The sequence below is a fragment of the Cucurbita pepo genome, chromosome LG19, assembly GCF_002806865.2.
Source record: "Cucurbita pepo subsp. pepo cultivar mu-cu-16 chromosome LG19, ASM280686v2, whole genome shotgun sequence".
NCBI lineage: Eukaryota > Viridiplantae > Streptophyta > Magnoliopsida > Cucurbitales > Cucurbitaceae > Cucurbita > Cucurbita pepo.
Genome location: NC_036656.1, coordinates 7,807,775 through 7,831,093, shown reverse-complemented (window position 1 = coordinate 7,831,093; position 23,319 = coordinate 7,807,775). Strand labels below are relative to the sequence as shown.

Sequence of the window (23,319 nt, the reverse complement as noted above, 5' to 3'; positions counted from 1 at the left end):
GACAGAAGCAATAACAGATAATACTGAAAGCTCAAGCCGAAGGAAATCATGTGACAACAGTTGTATTATTACCATCCCAACTAATATTGAAAAAACACGAAACACCTTATTAGTGCAAAATCTAGAGCCATTCCATTCCACATCCATGTAAATGCAAGAAACAACATTAACCAAACAATTGGATGTGAAGAAGGTCTCAAGCTAGCCTACCATAATTTCACTTAAAGACTACATTGTGCTTTGATCCCAATCGATCGTCGTGTCTTCAAAGCTGTACTCCGAATTTTGAAGCCTGTTTCGACCCAATCTGCTTAGCAGAGCAAGTCCTGGAGAGGTAAAACCACAGAGAATTTTAAACGGCAGTTGGCAGAAGGAAAAGAAGATGGATAGATTCATGAGATTCTTGAATTTGTATGCAGCACAGGTGAACATTTGTAATCCTTGAATTTATGTACTTAAGGGGGTATAATATTATATGAGAAGATTTGGAAATACCTTCAATCATTCTGAAAAGAGACGACCACCATCCATCGGTCGAGATTTGGTAGCGATTTAAGCTTTCGTTAATTTCACTATCATGCTTTCCTCCCAGCACTCCGCGTAGCATTATTACTGCATCCTTGGTTTTCCTAATGATACTATTCTCTTCTTCTACCTCCAAACTTTGAAGATCATTGTGTGAAGAAGCAAGGCTGACAGCCAAAGCAAATTGGGCAGCTGCAGCCCACCGCGAGGAAGCCAACCATCTCCTTTCCCCTTCCACCTTATGGTTGTCCTCTATTCCCAGCTTTTTCTCACCTACGCCCTCGCCCCCTAGTACTAAGCCGCGTAGGTATTGGGCATTGGCAGCTCCTGTACTTTGAACCATCTTTGAAAAAGCGCTTTTTTCATTTGATAGAAGTTCCTCGGGAGAGTTATACTCCAAAACCTAAGAGTGCAGAATCAACAAACTTGAAATTAAAATGAGAATGCATAATAAAAGGAGTCATCTTCATAATTTAACAACCTTTAATACATAAACATACCCGACCAGCTTCGAGTAGAAGGATCCGATCACAGTCTATGATGGTGTTTAACCTGTGTGCAATAATGAGCATTGTACATGATTTAAACTCTTCCCTTATCGTTTTCTGGATTAAGGCGTCAGTTCTAACATCAACAGCAGCCGTTGCTTCATCAAGAACTAATATCTTTGATCTTCGAAGAAGTGCCCGAGCAAGACTCAAAAGTTGCCTTTGTCCAACGCTAAAATTCTCCCCGGACTCAGAAACCTAGAAACCAAATAAGTTACCAGTTTAGTTTTGTTGCTTCTGTAGTTCTGTTTGTGGGAGGAGTGTTGGACGATCGTTTTACAACTAGTTTAGTTAAATACTTTCAGTTCGATTTTGAAGTCACTTGGCATGGAACCTAATAATAAGGAATCTTTTGGGAACACTATGGATAACTGAGACATCAGTTCGATTTTAAGTTTTGCACCAAAAGTTCAATGAGTGCTGATGACCTAAACTTTGTCTGATAGAAAAGTATTTTAAACATTAAAAACCATTTTTAATCATTCAAAATGTCATTCCAAACAGATCTTCATTAATTGATTCCATTACAAAACGAATACATTTCACACAAGGTTCATTAGGACATACCTCAGCATCCAGGCCAAAGGTGTTCCTCCTTATGGCCTCCTTCAAATGTGCTCTCTCTAGAGCTTCCCAAAGATCAGCATCATTGTGCTCATTGAATGGATCTAGATTAAACCTAACGGTTCCTATACAAAACGAGAAAGAGCATTTTAATCTTCTTTAGTGTTCATAAATTGGTAGCACATCTTTCTGCCATAACATGAAGCACTGTAGCAGAGTACTTTTCACTTCCCCTATTCAGTTAGTATAACCACAACAGCAAAAAAAGAAAAACTACATTCCAGCAGGCAGCAAATGTCTGCATGAGAATTAGATATAATATATTCTTGACGAAGAGGCTACTATAGATTGTTTACCTGAAAAAAGAACAGGCGACTGTGGTATGATCCCTAGAACTCTCCTCAAATCCAACAAACCAAGCTTTGCAACATCGAAACCATCTATCACTATTTTTCCCCTTTCAAGTTCAACAATACGAAATAAGGCATTTAACATGCTTGACTTTCCTGCACCAGTTCTTCCGACAATGCCAACCTTGTCACTTGGGAAAACTGTGAACGATAATCCATGCAAAACTGGGGGGAGCTCAGGTCGATAACGTAAGACAACATCCTCAAATTTTATAAGTCCAGACGAAGGCCATCCTGGAGGGGGACGGTTGCTTTCAATAATTGCTGGAGCTTCTGAAGGTAAATCTATGTAGGTTCCAACACGCTCTACAGAATTTAAACTATTCTCAGCCAAACTTGCAAGCCTTAGTACAGCAGTCAACAAAGAGGTAATATTTAAGGCATAACTAAGAAGAAGACCCATGGTGGATGCAAAAGCCTTCTGGTTTTCTGCCCTGCCATTTTGCATCACAGCAAAGGTTGCCGTAAACCATATCATGAGACCACCAACTGTTTCTAGACGAATTGCAAGCCATCGATTTCCACTCATGTTCACAAGTGTAAATCTAATGTTATTATCCATGGATTTTCCATTAATATCAGCCATTCTATCATAAGCTTTGTATGCACGAATAGTTGGAAGACCATTTAGAGCTTCCCCAAATTGTGCATAAACAGGAGATCTACTTATGGAGTCTAGCCTCTTTACTTCCCTGGCCGTGCTCTATATTTAAGAAAAAAACAAAAAAATGAACGGTTAGCCCTTGAATATACCCGTGTTACTCGATGCTTGTAACTATTAAAAGCTTTAAATATAAGCTTATTATGTACACGTTGTTCAATGCTAAAAATTATTAAAATCTTCAAATATAAATTGAGTAATGCTAATAAATAGAAACTGATAAGATTTTTTTTTTTTAAATCATGTCAATAATAAACCAAATTAAATAAGGTAGGTTTGTAAATTTTGATTGATTACTATTCCTTAGCATTTGATTATAAATTCTATAAAAACATATTTTTATAGGGCACATAACCATAAATGCTTTTTACTATTTTTCTTTCAAAATGCAAATAAATACATCTTTTATTAAACATATGTAAGCATAACCCACCTACTGGACAAGCCAAGCAAAATATGAGATCCCAACCAACTTAGCCTAACCCACTTTTAGGATGAGATTTTAGTAAAGACACAATTTTGGATTGAAATAGACTTTTAGTTGGGAGGTACAAATTGGAAGCAACTCAAAATTAGAAGTAGAGAAAAGTTTCAATGAAAGATATAAATCAGAGAAGTCAGATGTATAATTGGATATGATTAAACAATGATATTAATTACAATTACCAAAAGTAACTGTAGAAGATGCATTTCCAATTACCTGATAATATAAATAGGCGGCATAAAACAATAACAGGAGTGGAAGGATTGCCCACAACGATAAAGTGCTCACAACCCCTATCAAGACGAAGGTAGAAAGAAGCTGTGCAATTTGCCCTAGAAACATGTTGACAAAAGGGGCAACATTCCTATCAATGTCCCCAAGATCTTTTGCAAACCGATTGATGATCCTCCCAAGAGGATTGGTGTTGAAGAACACCATTGGAGCTCTTAAAATAGAAGAAAGCATTTGGTCGTGCAACCTTCTGGCAGCATACAGGCTCGATATGATCAGCCAATAAGAATTTATCAGTGTCACAAATACCTGACATCAAAAGTATAAGGTACAAATTGAGAAAAAACTACTGTTACTTTTAAGTTAGAGCCTCGACTATTATGTGTTAGAAACAGCAGTGTATTAGTTTGCATACATTGAGGGGGAAAAACGAAAGGAAAAGCAGTCAAAGCTCATCTGCAATAAAAAAAAAAGACTGACAAAGATTTACAACATGCACAAATTAGTTGATTATGCTCGTACCTGAGCCAATGATAGACTTGCATATATCATGTTGTAGAACAAAGTTTCACTTGATCCCATATTGCTTTGGTCAGTCCAACTGCTTAACCATAAGCTACTAGAAACTCGAAGAGTTTCTGATAGAACATAGCATAGAAGAAGTATAAGAATCACCCATAGGCCTCCTAATGCATTCTTGTATCTGCAAGAATTTAAAAGAAAACAGTTGGATGATAACAAAATTGCAGGGTGTTTCCGTTAACATCAATTGTCTAAAGTAAAATGTGTAGAATTAAAGCAGGAGAAAGCATAGAATGATAAACACATTTCTTCTAACTACAACTGACCAAGAATTAGAGAAACGATCTCAAGAATCACTAACCAAACAGAATTCACCCTTGGTCTATTTTGATTCACTTCTTTCTCCTCAAAATGATCTCCAATTCAAAAAAAAAAAAAAAATCCTCAAAATTTCAATTGAAACTAACATCATCAGCTGGTTGGCTCGACCAGAAAACTGCCTTTCCATAAAAAGATTCACAGCCTACTAAAACTACGGATTAAGAGTTAAAGCTTCCCTTTTCTCAGGCTGCCAGAAAACAAACTTTAAGCTGTGAACCGTTTTAATAATAACTCTCAATTTTCAAGAACCTGCATGATTCACAGCCTCTAATTGGATGCTAAACACAAGCTTTTGTAACTATTTGATCTTTTCTATTGGTTTAGATTTGATTGTGGAGCCCCTCTTTTTAGAAAATGGACGTGTAGTCCCTTAGGCTATTTCAACCCAGTTGGTGTCTCTCTTTTTTTCTTTTTTTTTTCCTAATGAAATCTCTGCCTTGTTTGGTATTTCAAAATTTCAATCCATCACACCAGTAATGAGAGCTTATTGAATTTCGTGTAGATATTTCACGTACTGAGTTCTTATCAGAGCATGTTATCATTGTTTTTTCTTCAATCAATTTGAACTCTTAAGTAGTAGCTGCATTATCAGCAATAAGTTATCTTTGTCAGTTAATAGTCCTTCCATACAACAGGTTTTACAAGATCTTTTAAGGTGCATACTCACGCCTGCTAAGATTTATGAATTGGAAAATATGTTATTTAGTAAAATTAAAGAGAAAAAAAAAAAAACTGGATAATGAGATTCACGGTCAAGAATTCTTACCTCGCTAAAACTTTCCAACTGACTACACCTGTTTCTCTTTCTTCTTGCTTGATAAGAACAGATTTTTGTTCTTTACGTTTTTTCGAAGGACTAGCATCCTTCGCGTGATCATTAATCGTTCCATTGACAGCAAGTTCTGATGATTTGTTATTATCACTGGTTTCACCATCTTCCTTTTCCTCGGTATTTTCTTCCAATTTACCAGCACTTTCCATTAACTTTTGAAACAACTTTCCATTTTCATACAGTTCCTCGTATGTTCCTTCCTCCTTCACCACACCTTCATGAACAAGGATAATTCTGTCGACTTGGGAGAGAAAATGCAGTTGGTTGGTCACAAGAACTCTCGTTTTCCCCCTTAATTCTCCCCTAATGCATTTTTCAAAAACCTGTCAATGGTTGAGTGATCGCATAAGAATGGTACAAGAAAATTCAAACAAGAAACTACAGTCAAAACTCTCTTGAAAGTAAATGATCGTAAAAAGAATCCTGAATGCAGATAATAACCTCCAGAGCTTAGCCTAACATCCTTTTAAATAGGGAAAACATGACAGAAAAGTATACCAATGCTGCTACCAATAACAATGATTTGCTGACGACAACCAACAGTAATAGGGTAACAAGTTACAGGATGACCCTGAGCAAAATGTCCATGCATTAGACCTAGAGATGGGGATCGAATTGTGAATAGCTCTTCAAATTATTAAATTGTTAAAAACTGTAAAATCACCCATCAACCCAAAAGTTTAAGCTGATGGGTTATGGTCAATTAGATTATATCAACACTCCAACACTCCCTCACTTGAGAAATGGTAGAAGACCCAACGAATGAAAATCAATAGTAATTGGGTAGTAAATGACATTACTAGAGTTGAAACTCAAGACTTCCTCCTCTAATACCATCTAAAATCACCAAAAATCACCAATCCACCTAAAAGCTTAAGTTGATGGGTTATGGTAAATTTAATTATATCAACACTCTAACACTAGCCCTCACAAGAGTGGACTTAAAAGCCAAAGAAAACTCTCTTGATACAAGTATTGCTTCCAGTTCAATTAAAATGACATAGAAATCATACTCAAGTAAAAAAACCACAAAAGTGCATGAATTATACTAGTGCAAATTGAGGGGGAAAAAAAAAAAAAAAAGCAGACGTCAACTTACCATATACTTTATGGGTTATAAATCTAGCAATATGTCAAAAGCCATAATTTACAACATATGGGAGGCTACACACTCACATATACAAATATTTACAAAATCAAAAAACAAGAAGAATAAAATCCTAATGGTATGTTTACCTCTCTAGCCACGTGAGCATCAAGAGCACTCAAGGGGTCATCAAAAATGTACACATCTGAATTGGAGTAAACTGCCCTGGCCAAGGAAACTCTTTGCTTTTGACCCCCACTAATATTCACTCCTCTTTCCCCAATTTCAGTAAGATCACCACCCTAACAACAAACAAAGAAAGAAGCTCACTGCAGGATTTATAATCATCACGGACCAATGTTGATATAAAGCCATACTGAAATACTTACCGGCAATAAGTCAAGGTCATGCTGTAAAGCAGTTATATCTATTGCCTTCTCGTATCTAGCAGACTCGAAACCAGAACCAAATAAAATATTATCACGCACCTGCAAATAAAATTTGAGCTCCATAAATATAAAAAGTTAATAATATGTTTTCTTTAGGCTTCAGTAGCAAAGTTTGTTCTGTATAATTATCCGCCATGTCTAATTTTACTTGATTGGAGGACTTTCTTTTAGTTTGCCTCCCTCTTTAGTGGACTCTAGTTTTTGTACGTCATTGTATTCTTTCATTTTTTTTTTTTTTTTTAATTATTGATAAAAAATAACAGATGATGAACATAAAGTTCCTCGGTCTAAAATAGTCAAGTTGTATCCTTTTATCCTTTTATATATAAGAAATTAAATTAAGCAATGAAAATGATTATAGTTTGAAATAATAACATTAAATTCTATTTTAAGAGAAGTTATATGTTAAAACTAGCAACCCCATCTCATAAGACTAAAAATGGAAAATAATCTTTGAATAGGTTGGTCAACAGATTCTGAAAAGAAGGTAGTACAGTAGAAAGACACCTTAAACCACGTATCAGCAAAATGTCTAGTAACAGCTTTAAGCACATTGAGCTAAATAATACTAAATGCTTAAATATTTCCAAGGAAAGTAAAAACTTAAATCACACATTAATCTGAGCAAAAGAAATTTTATCTTCTCTCTTTTCTGTTGCAATTTATTCCAACTCACCGTTGCATTAAAAATCCATGCTATTTGTGGAACATAAGCAACAGTTCCCCGAATAATAACACTACTATCTGCTGCAATGGCTGGAAGTTCTCCAAGCATGGCTGATACTAGTGATGTCTTTCCCTCTCCTGTACTTCCAACAACTGCAACTAAGCTACCAACAGGTATGTCCAAATTGATGTTTGACAATGTAGGCTTCTCAGCCTGGAAAGATAAATAAATGACCAAATGAAAAACGAAACCATTGAGAAGCAATATAAATAGCAGAAAGCTCTTGAAGTTGGTAAGTACGGGAGAAAATTACACTTCAATATGGGCAAGCAATGTGTAAAGAAAATGCATCTAGAGACAAAAAAAAAAAAAAAAAAATAAATAAAACATTTGGGGCAAAGACATTTTGTGATCAAAGTTCAAATGTGCCAAGTTATTAGCTCGACTGAGATAGATTGTACAGCATAATGTTCGGATATGTAAGCAGTTGTGATCTGCTGCATAAATTAAATATATAGCATTCACAGCAGTGGGACTTCAACTACGAAAGAATTAATAAATTACTGTTTTGTGCTTGTAGATGTAATTATTAAAATTGAAAATTTCCGCTTTCTATCGAAATGTGAAAACACAATAACTTGCTGTTACCTAAACCAATGGCGCAACAAGAATTCAAAAACATATTAATAGGACTTTTTGTAATAAATTATTTTATAGTAAATTTAAGTCTTAACAAATTCTCATTAAAAATAGATAAAAGTAAAATTAAAGAATTATATTGAGCAAAATAATCATATATTAGTTACTATACCAGATTTAAGGTGCTTCATCCCCCCCCCNAACTGTAAAGAAAGGCTATAAAGCTGAGAAATTCTTTGGAGTTTGTGAATAAAGGAACAAAATATATATATTTTCCACTGTAAAGAAAAGTTCATATTATTGCCCTCTTATAAGCACTTCAAGGCAATCTTGTAACTATTCTTCCTCTGCAACACAAGCCAATCGCAAGATAACAAGAACAATGAAGCATTTCCTGAGATAACAATGAACATGCATCTAAATAACCTTCTATTTTTGTATGCCTGCTCACATACATGAATCAAAATACAGCGAAACAACATCTTTATTGAAGAGAGAAGGCACCTTTGAATCCCAAGAAAAGTATCCATTCTCGATAGAGATGGCTGGAAGTTGTGGATTTATAGGTGGATTTGGAAGCAGAATCTTCTCCTCGGCCAGAAGTAGCTCCTCCATACGCTTTAAAGATACATTGGCATTTACCACCTACCAATTAATAGCATCTTAAGTAACACAGTAGAAATAAAACCTTAACCTCAATAACTATAATGGCATTTTCATAGCCTGCCAATATCTCATAAGAGAGAACCTGAGTAATTATATTAGGAAGCATGAATAGAGGAAACCGCAACACTGCAAATAGAGAAAGTGACGTAAATGCCCTAGATGGTGTCAAGTCTCCTCCAAGAACGGTGAACAATCCAAAAGCAGCCACAGTCACCAAAACAGGAATGCTATTCAATATAAAACCATTCAACTGCAAGAATAAATAAAATCATTAAAATACACAAATGGAGCAAAAAGTTCACTTGATTTTTGTTGTCGATAATCTTTTGGCATTGTTAAATTATACATCCATGTATAGGCGGACAAAATACTCTTTTCACCAGTACAGAATGAAATCCATAGAGAATAAAGGAATCTCTTTTTTTTCTTTTTTTTTTTGAAAAAGTCAACAAAGCTTTTCATCTTCATTGATGTCACATAAGCTATGAAAGATATAAGAAACCAAGCCTAAAAAGAGCAGACTTTGGAAAGGGAAGACAGCAGAAGAGAAGACAAACAGAAACTAACAAAATAAAGAACGTGGTAGAAAATAAAAAAANTGAATGAAAATTATCATGTTGAGCCCGGAGTAACAAAAGTACATGGTGAAATAGTTTCTTATGAAAGATATACTAGTAAAGCTATACTATTTCTATGAAATTAAAAAGTCAAATGATGAGATGTGGGATTTTGAAGTGAGAAAAATGCTTTGAGCATGATTTTGGAGGGTGGGGGGACATATGGTAGATATCAATAAGAGGATTATGGACGTGAATATCATAGGGTCTGTGGAAGAAAAATAAGGTAAATTTATTTGAAAAAAAGATAGTGGAAAATAATTAAGTTAAAGAGNCAGGAAACCCTCGAATGTTGAAATTACATTAAAGGCCCCTAATTGTTATATAGCACCAGCGAGAAACTTCAATTTTGATCAACTCAATGCGATCCAACCACAAAGACGGATTATCCTACAGAATCAATTTTGAAACAACAAATACTCCAAAACCGATGCTGAAAAACCAATATGCACCCTTAAAATTGACAAATGTATGTCCATAATTAGTGAAAGATTAATATGAGTTACATTGAAAAACCCATAAGATAGAGAAAGAAATGTTTTCCATCATCAAACTCCATAAAAGAAATTGAATCCATACTTGATATCCTACAACACTTGTACCCAAAAGAATGGGTTACTCCTTTCATAGGTTAGGAAACAACCAGAAGATAACATCCAAGAAATAAATAATAACATACCGCCCCAAGAAGTGACGCCTTACGGAACCATGACAACTCATCATCTCGAATACTTTGTACTTTTGATTGAAAACTACTCTCCCATGCATAGCATCTGATACATTTCCAGCGTCAATAAATTTATCAGCAAGCTATGGATAATAAATACTAAGACTACTTTAACAGAAGGTTACTTGCAAGTCCACAATTAAGGCTTGACAATAAAGCTTAATAAGATTCTGAATTACATCAGTAAGCTTCAAGTGAAGGCATTAAAAAAAAGAGTATTTTATTCTTATATTGCATACTTCACTGTGTCCATTGCAGCTAAAATCTCATTCATGAGACCAATTCTCTTGTCTGTACGTTGTAATCCCTCTTTGGATTGTTTCTGCAATCTGCTAATTACAAGTGTCTGTAGCCACAAAACACGATAACATAAATATTAGGTATTTCTAGTAAAGTATAATGTTGCAAGATCCAACAATAACCAGTGGGTTCAACATCATTCAAAACCTACTGCCTTTTATGTCAATGAAGTTGCATGAAGATACCAAATCATATGTGCAGAAATAAATTCATGCAAAACTTAATCGATTGCTAAAAAGGGGGACAGGGGACTAAATATAAAATGATGAGATGTGGGATTTTGAAGTGAGAAAAATGCTTTGAGCATGATTTTGGAGGGTGGGGGGACATATGGTAGATATCAATAAGAGGATTATGGACGTGAATATCATAGGGTCTGTGGAAGAAAAATAAGGTAAATTTATTTGAAAAAAAGATAGTGGAAAATAATTAAGTTAAAGAGAATCCCATGTCTTTAATTTCTCACAGCCTTCATTTGGCTTATACATCAGATTACTTAATCTCATGAGCCTACAATTATTTAGCACACTAATAGTTCAGAAAAGCTCTCCAAAAATGGAATAACAGATTAAATCCATTGATTGTGCATAAGAGAAATAAAACCAAATTAAAATGGCGGAAATAGAAACGCCATCAAGCATTCAGATTATTAATGATTCCAATATCTGATGTGACGACTATGAGGAAGCATGAAGGAGCAGACCAAATTTAAATTCAAACCTCCAATTCTTACAGTTGCTTTAGAAACTACTTCAATATTAAGAATAATTAGATGCGTACCTGTATGGGAAACAAAAGAACTAGTAGCGATGCACCTAAAAGTGAAGAGATTCCCAACTGCTGGTAAAGAAGAACCATTGCAACCGTAATACGAAATGGAGCTGACCATAATGTATGAAGTGACTGGGTTACTTGCTGGATACCAAAACCAAAAAGCCCCACAGAAAAAATCTACTGTAAGTTTTAGCATTTAATTAGAAAGATAAGAATTTATTTTAGAATTAGACTTTCATTCTATAAGACATGCTCTTTGACAATGACATACAAAGCAGCACTAGATTTTAAAATCATAGAAAAAGAATACTGAGAGAACTTACAAATACATAAACAAGGCATATATATAGGGAAAAAGAAATAAAGTACCAAGATCTGACCATTCAAATTTAAAATCATATGGNGAAGATAACATCCAAGAAATAAATAATAACATACCGCCCCAAGAAGTGACGCCTTACGGAACCATGACAACTCATCATCTCGAATACTTTGTACTTTTGATTGAAAACTACTCTCCCATGCATAGCATCTGATACATTTCCAGCGTCAATAAATTTATCAGCAAGCTATGGATAATAAATACTAAGACTACTTTAACAGAAGGTTACTTGCAAGTCCACAATTAAGGCTTGACAATAAAGCTTAATAAGATTCTGAATTACATCAGTAAGCTTCAAGTGAAGGCATTAAAAAAAAGAGTATTTTATTCTTATATTGCATACTTCACTGTGTCCATTGCAGCTAAAATCTCATTCATGAGACCAATTCTCTTGTCTGTACGTTGTAATCCCTCTTTGGATTGTTTCTGCAATCTGCTAATTACAAGTGTCTGTAGCCACAAAACACGATAACATAAATATTAGGTATTTCTAGTAAAGTATAATGTTGCAAGATCCAACAATAACCAGTGGGTTCAACATCATTCAAAACCTACTGCCTTTTATGTCAATGAAGTTGCATGAAGATACCAAATCATATGTGCAGAAATAAATTCATGCAAAACTTAATCGATTGCTAAAAAGGGGGACAGGGGACTAAATATTCATCCTGCACTGCTAAATGCATGTTGACATAAAGTACGGTGAATGCAACAAATCAACTACCAACGGCAGAAGACAAACAAGCAAATATTGGCAAAATATATGGATGCCTCCTCCCAGATCCAAAAACATATTATCAATTTTTTATATAATGATGAGAAAAAAGACACTAAAGAAAAATTTAGCAGCAACTTCTTCAAACCTAAATTTAAAAAAAAAAAAAAAAAAAAAAAAAAAAAAAAAAAAAAAAAAAAAAAAAAAAAAAAAAAAAAAAAAAAGAGAAGGAATTGAATGAAAATTATCATGTTGAGCCCGGAGTAACAAAAGTACATGGTGAAATAGTTTCTTATGAAAGATATACTAGTAAAGCTATACTATTTCTATGAAATTAAAAAGTCAAATGATGAGATGTGGGATTTTGAAGTGAGAAAAATGCTTTGAGCATGATTTTGGAGGGTGGGGGGACATATGGTAGATATCAATAAGAGGATTATGGACGTGAATATCATAGGGTCTGTGGAAGAAAAATAAGGTAAATTTATTTGAAAAAAAGATAGTGGAAAATAATTAAGTTAAAGAGAATCCCATGTCTTTAATTTCTCACAGCCTTCATTTGGCTTATACATCAGATTACTTAATCTCATGAGCCTACAATTATTTAGCACACTAATAGTTCAGAAAAGCTCTCCAAAAATGGAATAACAGATTAAATCCATTGATTGTGCATAAGAGAAATAAAACCAAATTAAAATGGCGGAAATAGAAACGCCATCAAGCATTCAGATTATTAATGATTCCAATATCTGATGTGACGACTATGAGGAAGCATGAAGGAGCAGACCAAATTTAAATTCAAACCTCCAATTCTTACAGTTGCTTTAGAAACTACTTCAATATTAAGAATAATTAGATGCGTACCTGTATGGGAAACAAAAGAACTAGTAGCGATGCACCTAAAAGTGAAGAGATTCCCAACTGCTGGTAAAGAAGAACCATTGCAACCGTAATACGAAATGGAGCTGACCATAATGTATGAAGTGACTGGGTTACTTGCTGGATACCAAAACCAAAAAGCCCCACAGAAAAAATCTACTGTAAGTTTTAGCATTTAATTAGAAAGATAAGAATTTATTTTAGAATTAGACTTTCATTCTATAAGACATGCTCTTTGACAATGACATACAAAGCAGCACTAGATTTTAAAATCATAGAAAAAGAATACTGAGAGAACTTACAAATACATAAACAAGGCATATATATAGGGAAAAAGAAATAAAGTACCAAGATCTGACCATTCAAATTTAAAATCATATGGATTACCTCCCTATTGGTTTGTACATGAGCCTATAAATCAAATTTTGTGCCAATAATGTTTTTTTCCAAAATATTTTGAAGGTTGTCTATCTTTTCTCTCAACCCAGGATTACATTATGGGTTAATAGTTTACTGCATCGTAATACTTATTCTCAAAACCCACGAAAGATAAACAAATATAGATCACAATAGTAGCAATTTACACCATGCAACAAAGCAATAAAAGACCAATATCTTCATTGGCATATCCACACATAATCATTAGTTGATCATTTTTCCTTTTTTATACTAATCTTGATTCGACTGAGTCTAGAAATCTCAAGCCCCCCTTCAATTTTAACTCCAGTGAGCGACCCCAGGGGGTCCCTTGGGGATTTCAATCCCATGATCACATTGGTTAAGTCCATGATCGTCACAAACCCATAGGTGTAGAAATCATTGTTTATAAGCATTATTTTCTACAAATGCATTTTATGTTAAAATATGAAATTCCCACGGGGAAATGTGCCTAGAGAAGAACAAAAGGAAGATATATGAACAAATAAGAAACAATATTGCATATGCATCACAAAAGAGCATGAAAATTTGAAAGTGCCTGAAGTGTCTCAGCATCAGTAGTCATCAAATTTGTTATCTTTCCAGTCGCAAACTTCTTGCGAGCCTCATGGGTTAACCTTAGAGATTTGCGAAAAACAGCAGCAACCTAAAAATGGATAAAAACATACCTGTATAAGAATAACCTTTTTTTAAAGTACCTTTGTGCCTTGGATAACAACTAAAATGATATATATAAGCACAAAGAACCAATATGGTAGACTAATTTATCTTTATAGCAGTTAATGAAACAGCCAAAGGCAAAATAAAATAAAATAAAAGTTGAATGTTAGGTCATGATGGTGAATAGGACTAAAAAGCAAACATATGGATATCTTCAAAAGTAAATACACCCATGGTACTTCTCTGAGGCAGAACATTGAATTTTAGATAAGAACTTATTTTGTAACTAGATATTAAATGTGTGCGTATTTTGGAGAGCAAGAGACTCAAAAGAAACTTATAACTTGGGAAACTTTTTTTTTTTTTTTTNTCAACAAAAACAGAGTAACTTAAGAAAAGCTAAAGAAGGCACACCAATTAATACAAATACCACTAAGGGAATAACAATCAAAGAAATTAGAAAAGGAACATTGAGAAGCCTCAAACTTGAAAATATTGAAACACTCCAACCAAGGTTTACTCATCTTAAAAAATTTGATGCTTCCGCTTAAACCATAATTCATATAAGTTGAATTAAATTGGTTTTCAAATCAACAAAAATAGGCTAAAGTTTCCAGCTTTTTTAAGCTTGTATAGTTAACACTTAATGGGACGAAGAACCATCCAAGAAGGGACTATTTTCCTTTTATATCTATGAGCGTAGAGGCCAGCTTTCATACACCAAATTGATTTCACAGAACATCCCCATCCTTCAATATTTGGTTGCCGGGAGAATTCGTAGATATTAAGTTATAGGTAGATGACTACCATCGCTTAAACTCATTCCCTCTAAGCCCTTTATTGTTTACATTGACCCTTATCAACTACTAAACTAATTCACTGTGGTTCATCTAAGAATGCCTATTGCCTAAAGCATATATCATATTATTCACTTACAATCGATCAAGTATAGAAGATTATCCGTTTACATAATTCTTTTCATAGAAAACCGAACTATAATGGAAATATATATTTTAGGTTTAAATCTCTCTTCTTCTCATTTATTGTTTCAGCAACACGAGAGTGGAGGATTCAAACCTCTTACATCTTGAACAAAGATATATGTTTTAACCAATTGTGCTATGGTCAAGCTGACTGCTTGACCTAAATCTCATTTTGGTTCCTAAACTTTCAAGTTTATTCTATTTTGATCCCTTAACTTTTAAAATGCACATTTTGGTCCTTGAACTGTTTCATTTTGATTACTGAATTTCAAAATCTCTATTTTACTTCCAAAGTTTCAAAAAAGAATTGTTTATCCACTTACCCAATGCTCACCTCCAACCTATGAGGCATAAATACATGCTCACATTAACACAAAAATACACAAACTCGAGCTATGCAATCAATTTGTTAAAAGTAAAATAAAGGTAAGGACCAAAAAAGTCTAATAGAGTTGGCTAGAAAATAAAGTCATTTTATTCTTTTACATGCTTGCATAGCAAAGCATCTCCATTGACTGCCTTTGTTTTAGATTCTTCATGTTTGGTGCAATGTAGCATCAAAACTTCTAGGAGGATAACTTGTCCACATTTCTTCAGCAACCTTTCCCACCCAACGTGGTAAAAAAAGAAAATGTTTATTTTCTTTAAATTAACCTATTAAAAGATGCTGCCAATTGTAGCTTATCTTTCACTAAACAATTAATGCGGAATAAGTCTAACTCATTCCTAAAAGGATGAGGTAGAAAGTCAAAACATAGGGGAGCCTAATATGCTTTCAAAGCTTTCAACTAATCAGTATTCCTACACAGTGCTCCAAAAACAATAAATGGAACNGATGGAATGAAATTAGAAGAAAAGAAAAAAAAAAAAGGAAGCATTTCACATTGGTAATAACCGATTCATTTTAACGTTGAAGGATTCATTTTAAATGCTAAACTACAATTTTAGAAAGAAAGAACATAACGTTGATTGCAAGGACTTAAAAAGTTCACTTGGGAAAAATATCATCCACTCAAATGTCAAAATATCATCACGGCAGCATTTCACATTGGTAATAACCGAGCATAAGAAATAAAACATAAGGGAGAAAATTACCAAGGTTGACCTCAGTCGGTAACCAGTACGCATCACATTTTGAAAATACTGTGCTTCACATAACACTCCAAAGATCTGTATCAAAAGTGAAAACCCATTAGATGTGTACTATGTGTGTAATCAAACTGCAGTCACACACCTCATGCCCAAAATGAGCATATTGAAGACATATATGACAGGAGTAGAAAAATTACATGCTCTAACCTTAGATCAAACTAGAAACTAATACCAATATTCTGTATATTTAAGAATGTACAAGCTGGGTTTTCTTACATAGGAAAGACTCGTTACAAATAATAAAACAGAAATAACGATAACACAATTATAAAATTTTAAAACTATACTTATGGTCAATATTTACCCATTACGAATAGTTTAAAAAAAAAAAAAAAAAGATAGCACGGTTATATAATATTGAAAACTAATATTTATTGTCAATATTCACAATAATAAAATACAACCAAAAAATCTGCTTTTGGCATATTAACAAATTAACAATTTTATAAGATGCATTATACCATATTTTGACGTCATGATGAATGCATGTTAATATCTTGGACCAACCTACTTATTGACAGGCATTGATTTGACAAATTAAAGCAGGAATTTGGGTCATACCACTCCGGCAAATATTGAGAAAGCATAAAGGTAACCAATTCGAGATGGATCTCCACGCTGCATGGACTGCAAGCATTCGAAAGAAATATGAGAACATCTACAGGGATAGAATTAAATAGGAAAATTTTCTTAAAGGTGTTCATAAAGTTAAACATTCATGGTAATGTAAATTCCCTAATAAATACACAACTCAGATTATGTGCTAAGTGCTAACAAGATAACAAGGTACGTATCAGGTAATAAGACTTTCCAATAACCAATTATTTGTTCATATGTGATTTTCTTCTTCTTCCGTTCTTTTTTTTTTTTTTTTTTTTTAAAGGATAAAACATTCAAGATACCAACTCTGAAAGGATGAAAAAAGGGCAAATGCGAAATCAACAAAAACAGAGTAACTTAAGAAAAGCTAAAGAAGGCACACCAATTAATACAAATACCACTAAGGGAATAACAATCAAAGAAATTAGAAAAGGAACATTGAGAAGCCTCAAACTTGAAAATATTGAAACACTCCAACCAAGGTTTACTCATCTTAAAAAATTTGATGCTTCCGCTTAAACCATAATTCATATAAGTTGAATTAAATTGGTTTTCAAATCAACAAAAATAGGCTAAAGTTTCCAGCTTTTTTAAGCTTGTATAGTTAACACTTAATGGGACGAAGAACCATCCAAGAAGGGACTATTTTCCTTTTATATCTATGAGCGTAGAGGCCAGCTTTCATACACCAAATTGATTTCACAGAACATCCCCATCCTTCAATATTTGGTTGCCGGGAGAATTCGTAGATATTAAGTTATAGGTAGATGACTACCATCGCTTAAACTCATTCCCTCTAAGCCCTTTATTGTTTACATTGACCCTTATCAACTACTAAACTAATTCACTGTGGTTCATCTAAGAATGCCTATTGCCTAAAGCATATATCATATTATTCACTTACAATCGATCAAGTATAGAAGATTATCCGTTTACATAATTCTTTTCATAGAAAACCGAACTATAATGGAAATATATATTTTAGGTTTAAATCTCTCTTCTTCTCATTTATTGTTTCAGCAACACGAGAGTGGAGGATTCAAACCTCTTACATCTTGAACAAAGATATATGTTTTAACCAATTGTGCTATGGTCAAGCTGACTGCTTGACCTAAATCTCATTTTGGTTCCTAAACTTTCAAGTTTATTCTATTTTGATCCCTTAACTTTTAAAATGCACATTTTGGTCCTTGAACTGTTTCATTTTGATTACTGAATTTCAAAATCTCTATTTTACTTCCAAAGTTTCAAAAAAGAATTGTTTATCCACTTACCCAATGCTCACCTCCAACCTATGAGGCATAAATACATGCTCACATTAACACAAAAATACACAAACTCGAGCTATGCAATCAATTTGTTAAAAGTAAAATAAAGGTAAGGACCAAAAAAGTCTAATAGAGTTGGCTAGAAAATAAAGTCATTTTATTCTTTTACATGCTTGCATAGCAAAGCATCTCCATTGACTGCCTTTGTTTTAGATTCTTCATGTTTGGTGCAATGTAGCATCAAAACTTCTAGGAGGATAACTTGTCCACATTTCTTCAGCAACCTTTCCCACCCAACGTGGTAAAAAAAGAAAATGTTTATTTTCTTTAAATTAACCTATTAAAAGATGCTGCCAATTGTAGCTTATCTTTCACTAAACAATTAATGCGGAATAAGTCTAACTCATTCCTAAAAGGATGAGGTAGAAAGTCAAAACATAGGGGAGCCTAATATGCTTTCAAAGCTTTCAACTAATCAGTATTCCTACACAGTGCTCCAAAAACAATAAATGGAACGTGATGCAAGTTCACAAGTCAAACTACCAAGTAAATGTATAATGGTGAAGCAGAAGTATAGTACACCAGACAAAAAAGGCCACCAACCTCGAGAAGTTTATTCAAGATGACAGGCCCCACAAATTGAGACAGATCATTGCCAATCTACAAGTTCCACAACATGTTAGTCAAACAGAAAGTACAAAAATAACACAAAAACACAAGAATTGAACTCAATTTTTCCAGTAAATAGCCTCTTCAATACTATCCATCCTTTTTGCTTAAGATGGAAAACATGCTCCCTTCAATATTTGGGATGGAAGTATAACGTTTCTTTAAGCTAAACCAATAAACAATGACAATAACAATTACTAAGGCTAAAAAATTATTCAGATATTGGGTGTATTATGACATTTACAAATTTGATAACCAAATATTTGTTCATAAATGGATACGTTCCCAAAAGAAGTTCCTCTAAATATGCTAGTAAATTCAAGAGGAAAATCATATTACCTTCCAAAAGCCACCCAGCCAAAACCTATTGAATGGGAAAAAGAGAAGAAAATTAACAAAAACAATGCAAAGAATAAGAACCAAAACCAGTAGTATTCAATCACATACTAAAAGGAAGTAGCACATATCCAATTCATTTTCAGCACTTCACATAATACATTTTCATTAAAAATCTAACCACAGTTAATTTTGCTTAAAGATTTTTTTTTTTAAAAAAAATTGTATTTTTTGTTTTTACCTCTCATAGTGCATTATATTTGGAAGCATTGATGTGCCTAAAAGGGTCTCTAATCAGCACTGTTTTAGATAGGCAAATTTTTTAAAGGGAAATATTCAATTTATACCCCTAAAATTGGGGGTTTTATATATAAAAACTCTAACTTAACAATTGTATCAACAAGAAACCATTTTTCACTCCGTTCGACTTACCTTCCTCCAAGGCTGCCGTTTAATGCTCTAAGAAGCCACGGTTTGGATTTTTGAGACTCGTCCGCCCAAGCTTTCTGGAAGCTACAAATAACAGTAAATAAGCTCCAAAAAGAGGTGCAAGAATCAGCAGAAATAATGTTGAGAGAGAGAGAGAGAGAGAGACTTATTGTATAATGTTTCAGTTCGATCCCACAAATCCAATTTCCATACATCCTTCTCCGTGAGTGGCCTTTTGTATCCTAGCTTCATTATGTAATCCATCCACCCAAAAGTAATTTCTAGTATAAAGTAACCACAATTAGAACGGCAATACATATTTAAGAAGAACAAAACAAATTGTTGGACGAGTGTTCAGTTCATTCTTTAGCAAACTGATTGGGTTGCCAAAACTCAAGCTAAAAAGTAAAAATAACTAAGAGTGAATTAATAGGAGCTATATATCTGCCAAGGTTCAGAAAAATATATCAAATTAATCTATCTAATACGAAGGGTATTAAAAAAACTCAGGTGGGATGGAATTTTAAGTTCACTAGATAACAATACCCTGAATTTTTAAAAGTGAAAACTTGTAAAACAAAGGATATTAAATGTATGTTTGAAAACCCAGGACAAAATCTATGAAGTAAACAAGTCCTTCAGGACATATTAGGTAAAAAATTTAAAATTTAAGAACCTATTAAACATTTTCTAAATTTTGAAGTCCTATCACACACAGCCCATATGTGTGTATGTGATGTTGGCATGTAAAAAAAATTTCCTTCCTAAGAAAATTTCTAGCTCCACCCTAGCCAGTACCTTTTAGACACTCACCTTCCCCCATTATTAACTCCCCCCACTATTGACAACAGTTCATAACATCCATACATCATTTACGTCTTAGATAATTACATCATTTACGTCTTAGATAATACAAAACAACTTTTATATCCTCCGAATCCATCTCACAAAAAGTAATGGCATGGGATTTTATGAAAGCAATACTTACTTGAAAATAAATTTGCATGCCGTTCGGGGCATATACGTTCCCCTTCAGGGAGTTCTTCATATTCATCATCAACAGATTCACTATTAAGAGGGGTGTGACCAGGAAAAGGAACCAAGCTAGGCACATATGCGACCAAGAGAACACCAAATAAAACCTACCGCGAGAATAAAATCTCAGAAGAAAGCTCACAAGGTGAAATGAAAAATTAACATAATTTATATTTAATATTACAGGTATTTTATAATTATTTAAAAGTATATTGGTAAACGCTTCTACTGTAGCACATACCAAAACAACTCATCAAACTAGTCATTAGAGATCCTCATATTCTCCTCCAACAATAAATTGCAAAATAATGCAGATACTGTATAAGAGATGAGAGACAGAAATAAACCAACCTGGACAAAGACTTCGCTGATGTACCAATATAGGACATCTCTGAAAAGACAGAAATAGGACCATTAATCAGTGATTCAGTTTTATGCCCAAATGCATGCTCAAAAAACTGGTCAGACTTTTACATTTAAACTCCAATTCTCTTTACTTGCAAATGAAACTAATTTAATAATCATAAGATCGTTAGATTATCACAGCCACAACGATCTCATCCTAGTTGATATATGCTCTACATTTCTAAACTCAAAAGATGGATGTCATATTTCACAATTATGTAAGATTTACATACAGTTGAATTTCCTCCTAATATCTTAATCTCTTTTATTTTCTTTACTTCTCTTTTTGTTATGACAGACAAAATAATATATTAAATGCAATTTCTAATAATTTCTGCATCTTCCACAGTGTATTTCTAACTTTGACAACTAATAATTCAAAGAAAGAACAGCAGGAACAACAATAAGATGGCATCCAGCTATCGTAGCTAATTATAAGATTAAAATAGAAAATACCTCTCGTAAAAGTCCTTCACGGATAAAATTAGACTGAGCATTGCAGCATCTGCTACTAATGTATAAACAACTCCGAACCTGACGATCCATCGAAATTCAGAAATATAAACTTTAGTTTCGACGACAAGCATTACAAGCATCGAGCACCAAGCAAGAGCCTGAATTATCAGGGCAACCACCTGAAACAAAAGGGCATAAGAATGAACTCATTGATCCAAACACCCAATATGTCCAATGATAGACAAAATACATCTACTCGGCTATACATCAAGAACTTAAATGGACAATATCTCAATCTTTCTTACCCTGAAATCTTCTTCGGACTAAATCCTCATTCTTATGATAGCCCACATATCATATATATCTTACATCATCTCATATAATTTTAGCTTTTTAAATAATATTGTGGACCAAAAAAGACTACAATTTTTTTTATTTTGACTAAATTGCAAAGTAAAAGATCAAAATAGTTTTTTACTTTTCTCATGTAAACACATTTCCAATTGCAAACTGTGAATACTCTAAATTCGGTAAAGAAATGCTACTTAGAAAGAAAAAAAATTAAAATATCTTAAGAAAACTCTACCTCGAATGGAGCAAGTGCACCCTGGCCATCTAAATTCAGAACTGAAATTCCCCTGATCAATCTGTATAAAGGCTCAAATACACAGTAAGCAGCCAATAAACACAGAACGTAGTTGTATATCTTTGACTTCAAACAAAATCTCTGTGCTTTAAAATCCTTCTTGATCAGCCATATTCTGTTGATACATAGACCTAGAATGACCAGATGAGAAATAACAATAACCACAGAGTCAATGGCGCATGGTGTGTAAGCTCCAAGAGCATTCTCCACTGCCTTCGTCCACACACCACCAGCAACTGGTCGACAATACCAAACAAACGGCTCAAAAGCCATTCTTGATTTACTTTTTACTTTCCTACTGCAAGCACATAATCCGCCTCTGCTGCTTCCTTAACCTGGCGTTGTCACCTGCCACGAGGACGAGCCTATACACGAATAATCAATGGAAATTAGCCTTACACAGAAAATCTAGTCGGTCTTCAAATTTTGTCTTCTAAGCAGAATAATTCTGCTAGTTGCAACCGGAAATTCATAGCTGCATGAGCTCACCATTTTCGAAACGATCATTTATTGTCAAGATTATTCGGTAAGCAATCACTGACCAAACTATGGATACCGGGTGAAAAAAAAAAATTTATTAGCACGTCGCTCCAATTGCGACACAAAACCAAACAGAAAAGTTCAAGAACCTTAAACGAAGAACTAAAACTCATGGCCGTATAATGCATTTCACCAATCTCCAATTAGAGTAACCATATAAGCGCAGATACAATCCAAAAGGCAGCAACATTGAGTCGAAAAAAAAAATATCGAAACTAATTATCTCAGGTACGAGAAATGAATAAATATAAAAGAAACTACAACCGGAAATTGATTACTCGATAATCCAAGATAAAACAGAACCAGACTGACATCCATATAACTAAGAACCTGAAAACCAACCTCCAAGTATGAAGGCCGGAGAGAGGAGGCAGGGAAGAAACGAAGAGAAAACAAGAGTTTACCCGGTAGATGGCGAATCAATGATCGAATCTCCCGGAGAAGTTGAAAAACAGACAGGACAACGCGCCAAAAATCGATCTGGAGGCCGGAACTTGAGAAATCCAGCTACATAACCAAAATCACAGCCTGAAGCAGCAGAAATCCGTGGCCACCATCAGATTCCTTTTATGAACAAGGAGCTGTGTGTAATATACAGATAAGAGGAATAGTTCAACCCGCGGGATGAACGGTGTCAAATTG

At 34.0% G+C, this 23,319-nt stretch overlaps 1 protein-coding gene across 1 annotated transcript; it reads right to left on the bottom strand.

Annotated features, from left to right (window-relative positions):
- Positions 1–13: 13 nt before the first annotated feature.
- On the bottom strand, positions 14–23,316 carry LOC111782094 (ABC transporter C family member 2). The gene is made up of 28 exons (XM_023662882.1): positions 23,082–23,316; positions 22,078–22,502; positions 21,492–21,670; positions 20,982–21,021; positions 20,584–20,737; positions 19,762–19,876; positions 19,599–19,679; positions 19,170–19,194; positions 18,765–18,821; positions 16,855–16,920; positions 16,237–16,311; positions 14,037–14,144; positions 13,046–13,180; positions 11,810–11,916; positions 11,523–11,616; positions 8,749–8,916; positions 8,505–8,645; positions 7,371–7,574; positions 6,635–6,733; positions 6,395–6,547; positions 5,093–5,481; positions 3,946–4,126; positions 3,409–3,732; positions 1,994–2,750; positions 1,641–1,762; positions 1,026–1,271; positions 496–928; positions 14–326 (listed from the first exon to the last, which is right to left on the bottom strand). The coding sequence occupies exons 2-28, from the start codon at positions 22,408–22,410 to the stop codon at positions 229–231; spliced, it is 4,884 nt and encodes a 1,627-aa protein (XP_023518650.1). The 5' UTR covers positions 22,411–22,502; positions 23,082–23,316; the 3' UTR covers positions 14–228.
- Positions 23,317–23,319: the final 3 nt, after the last annotated feature.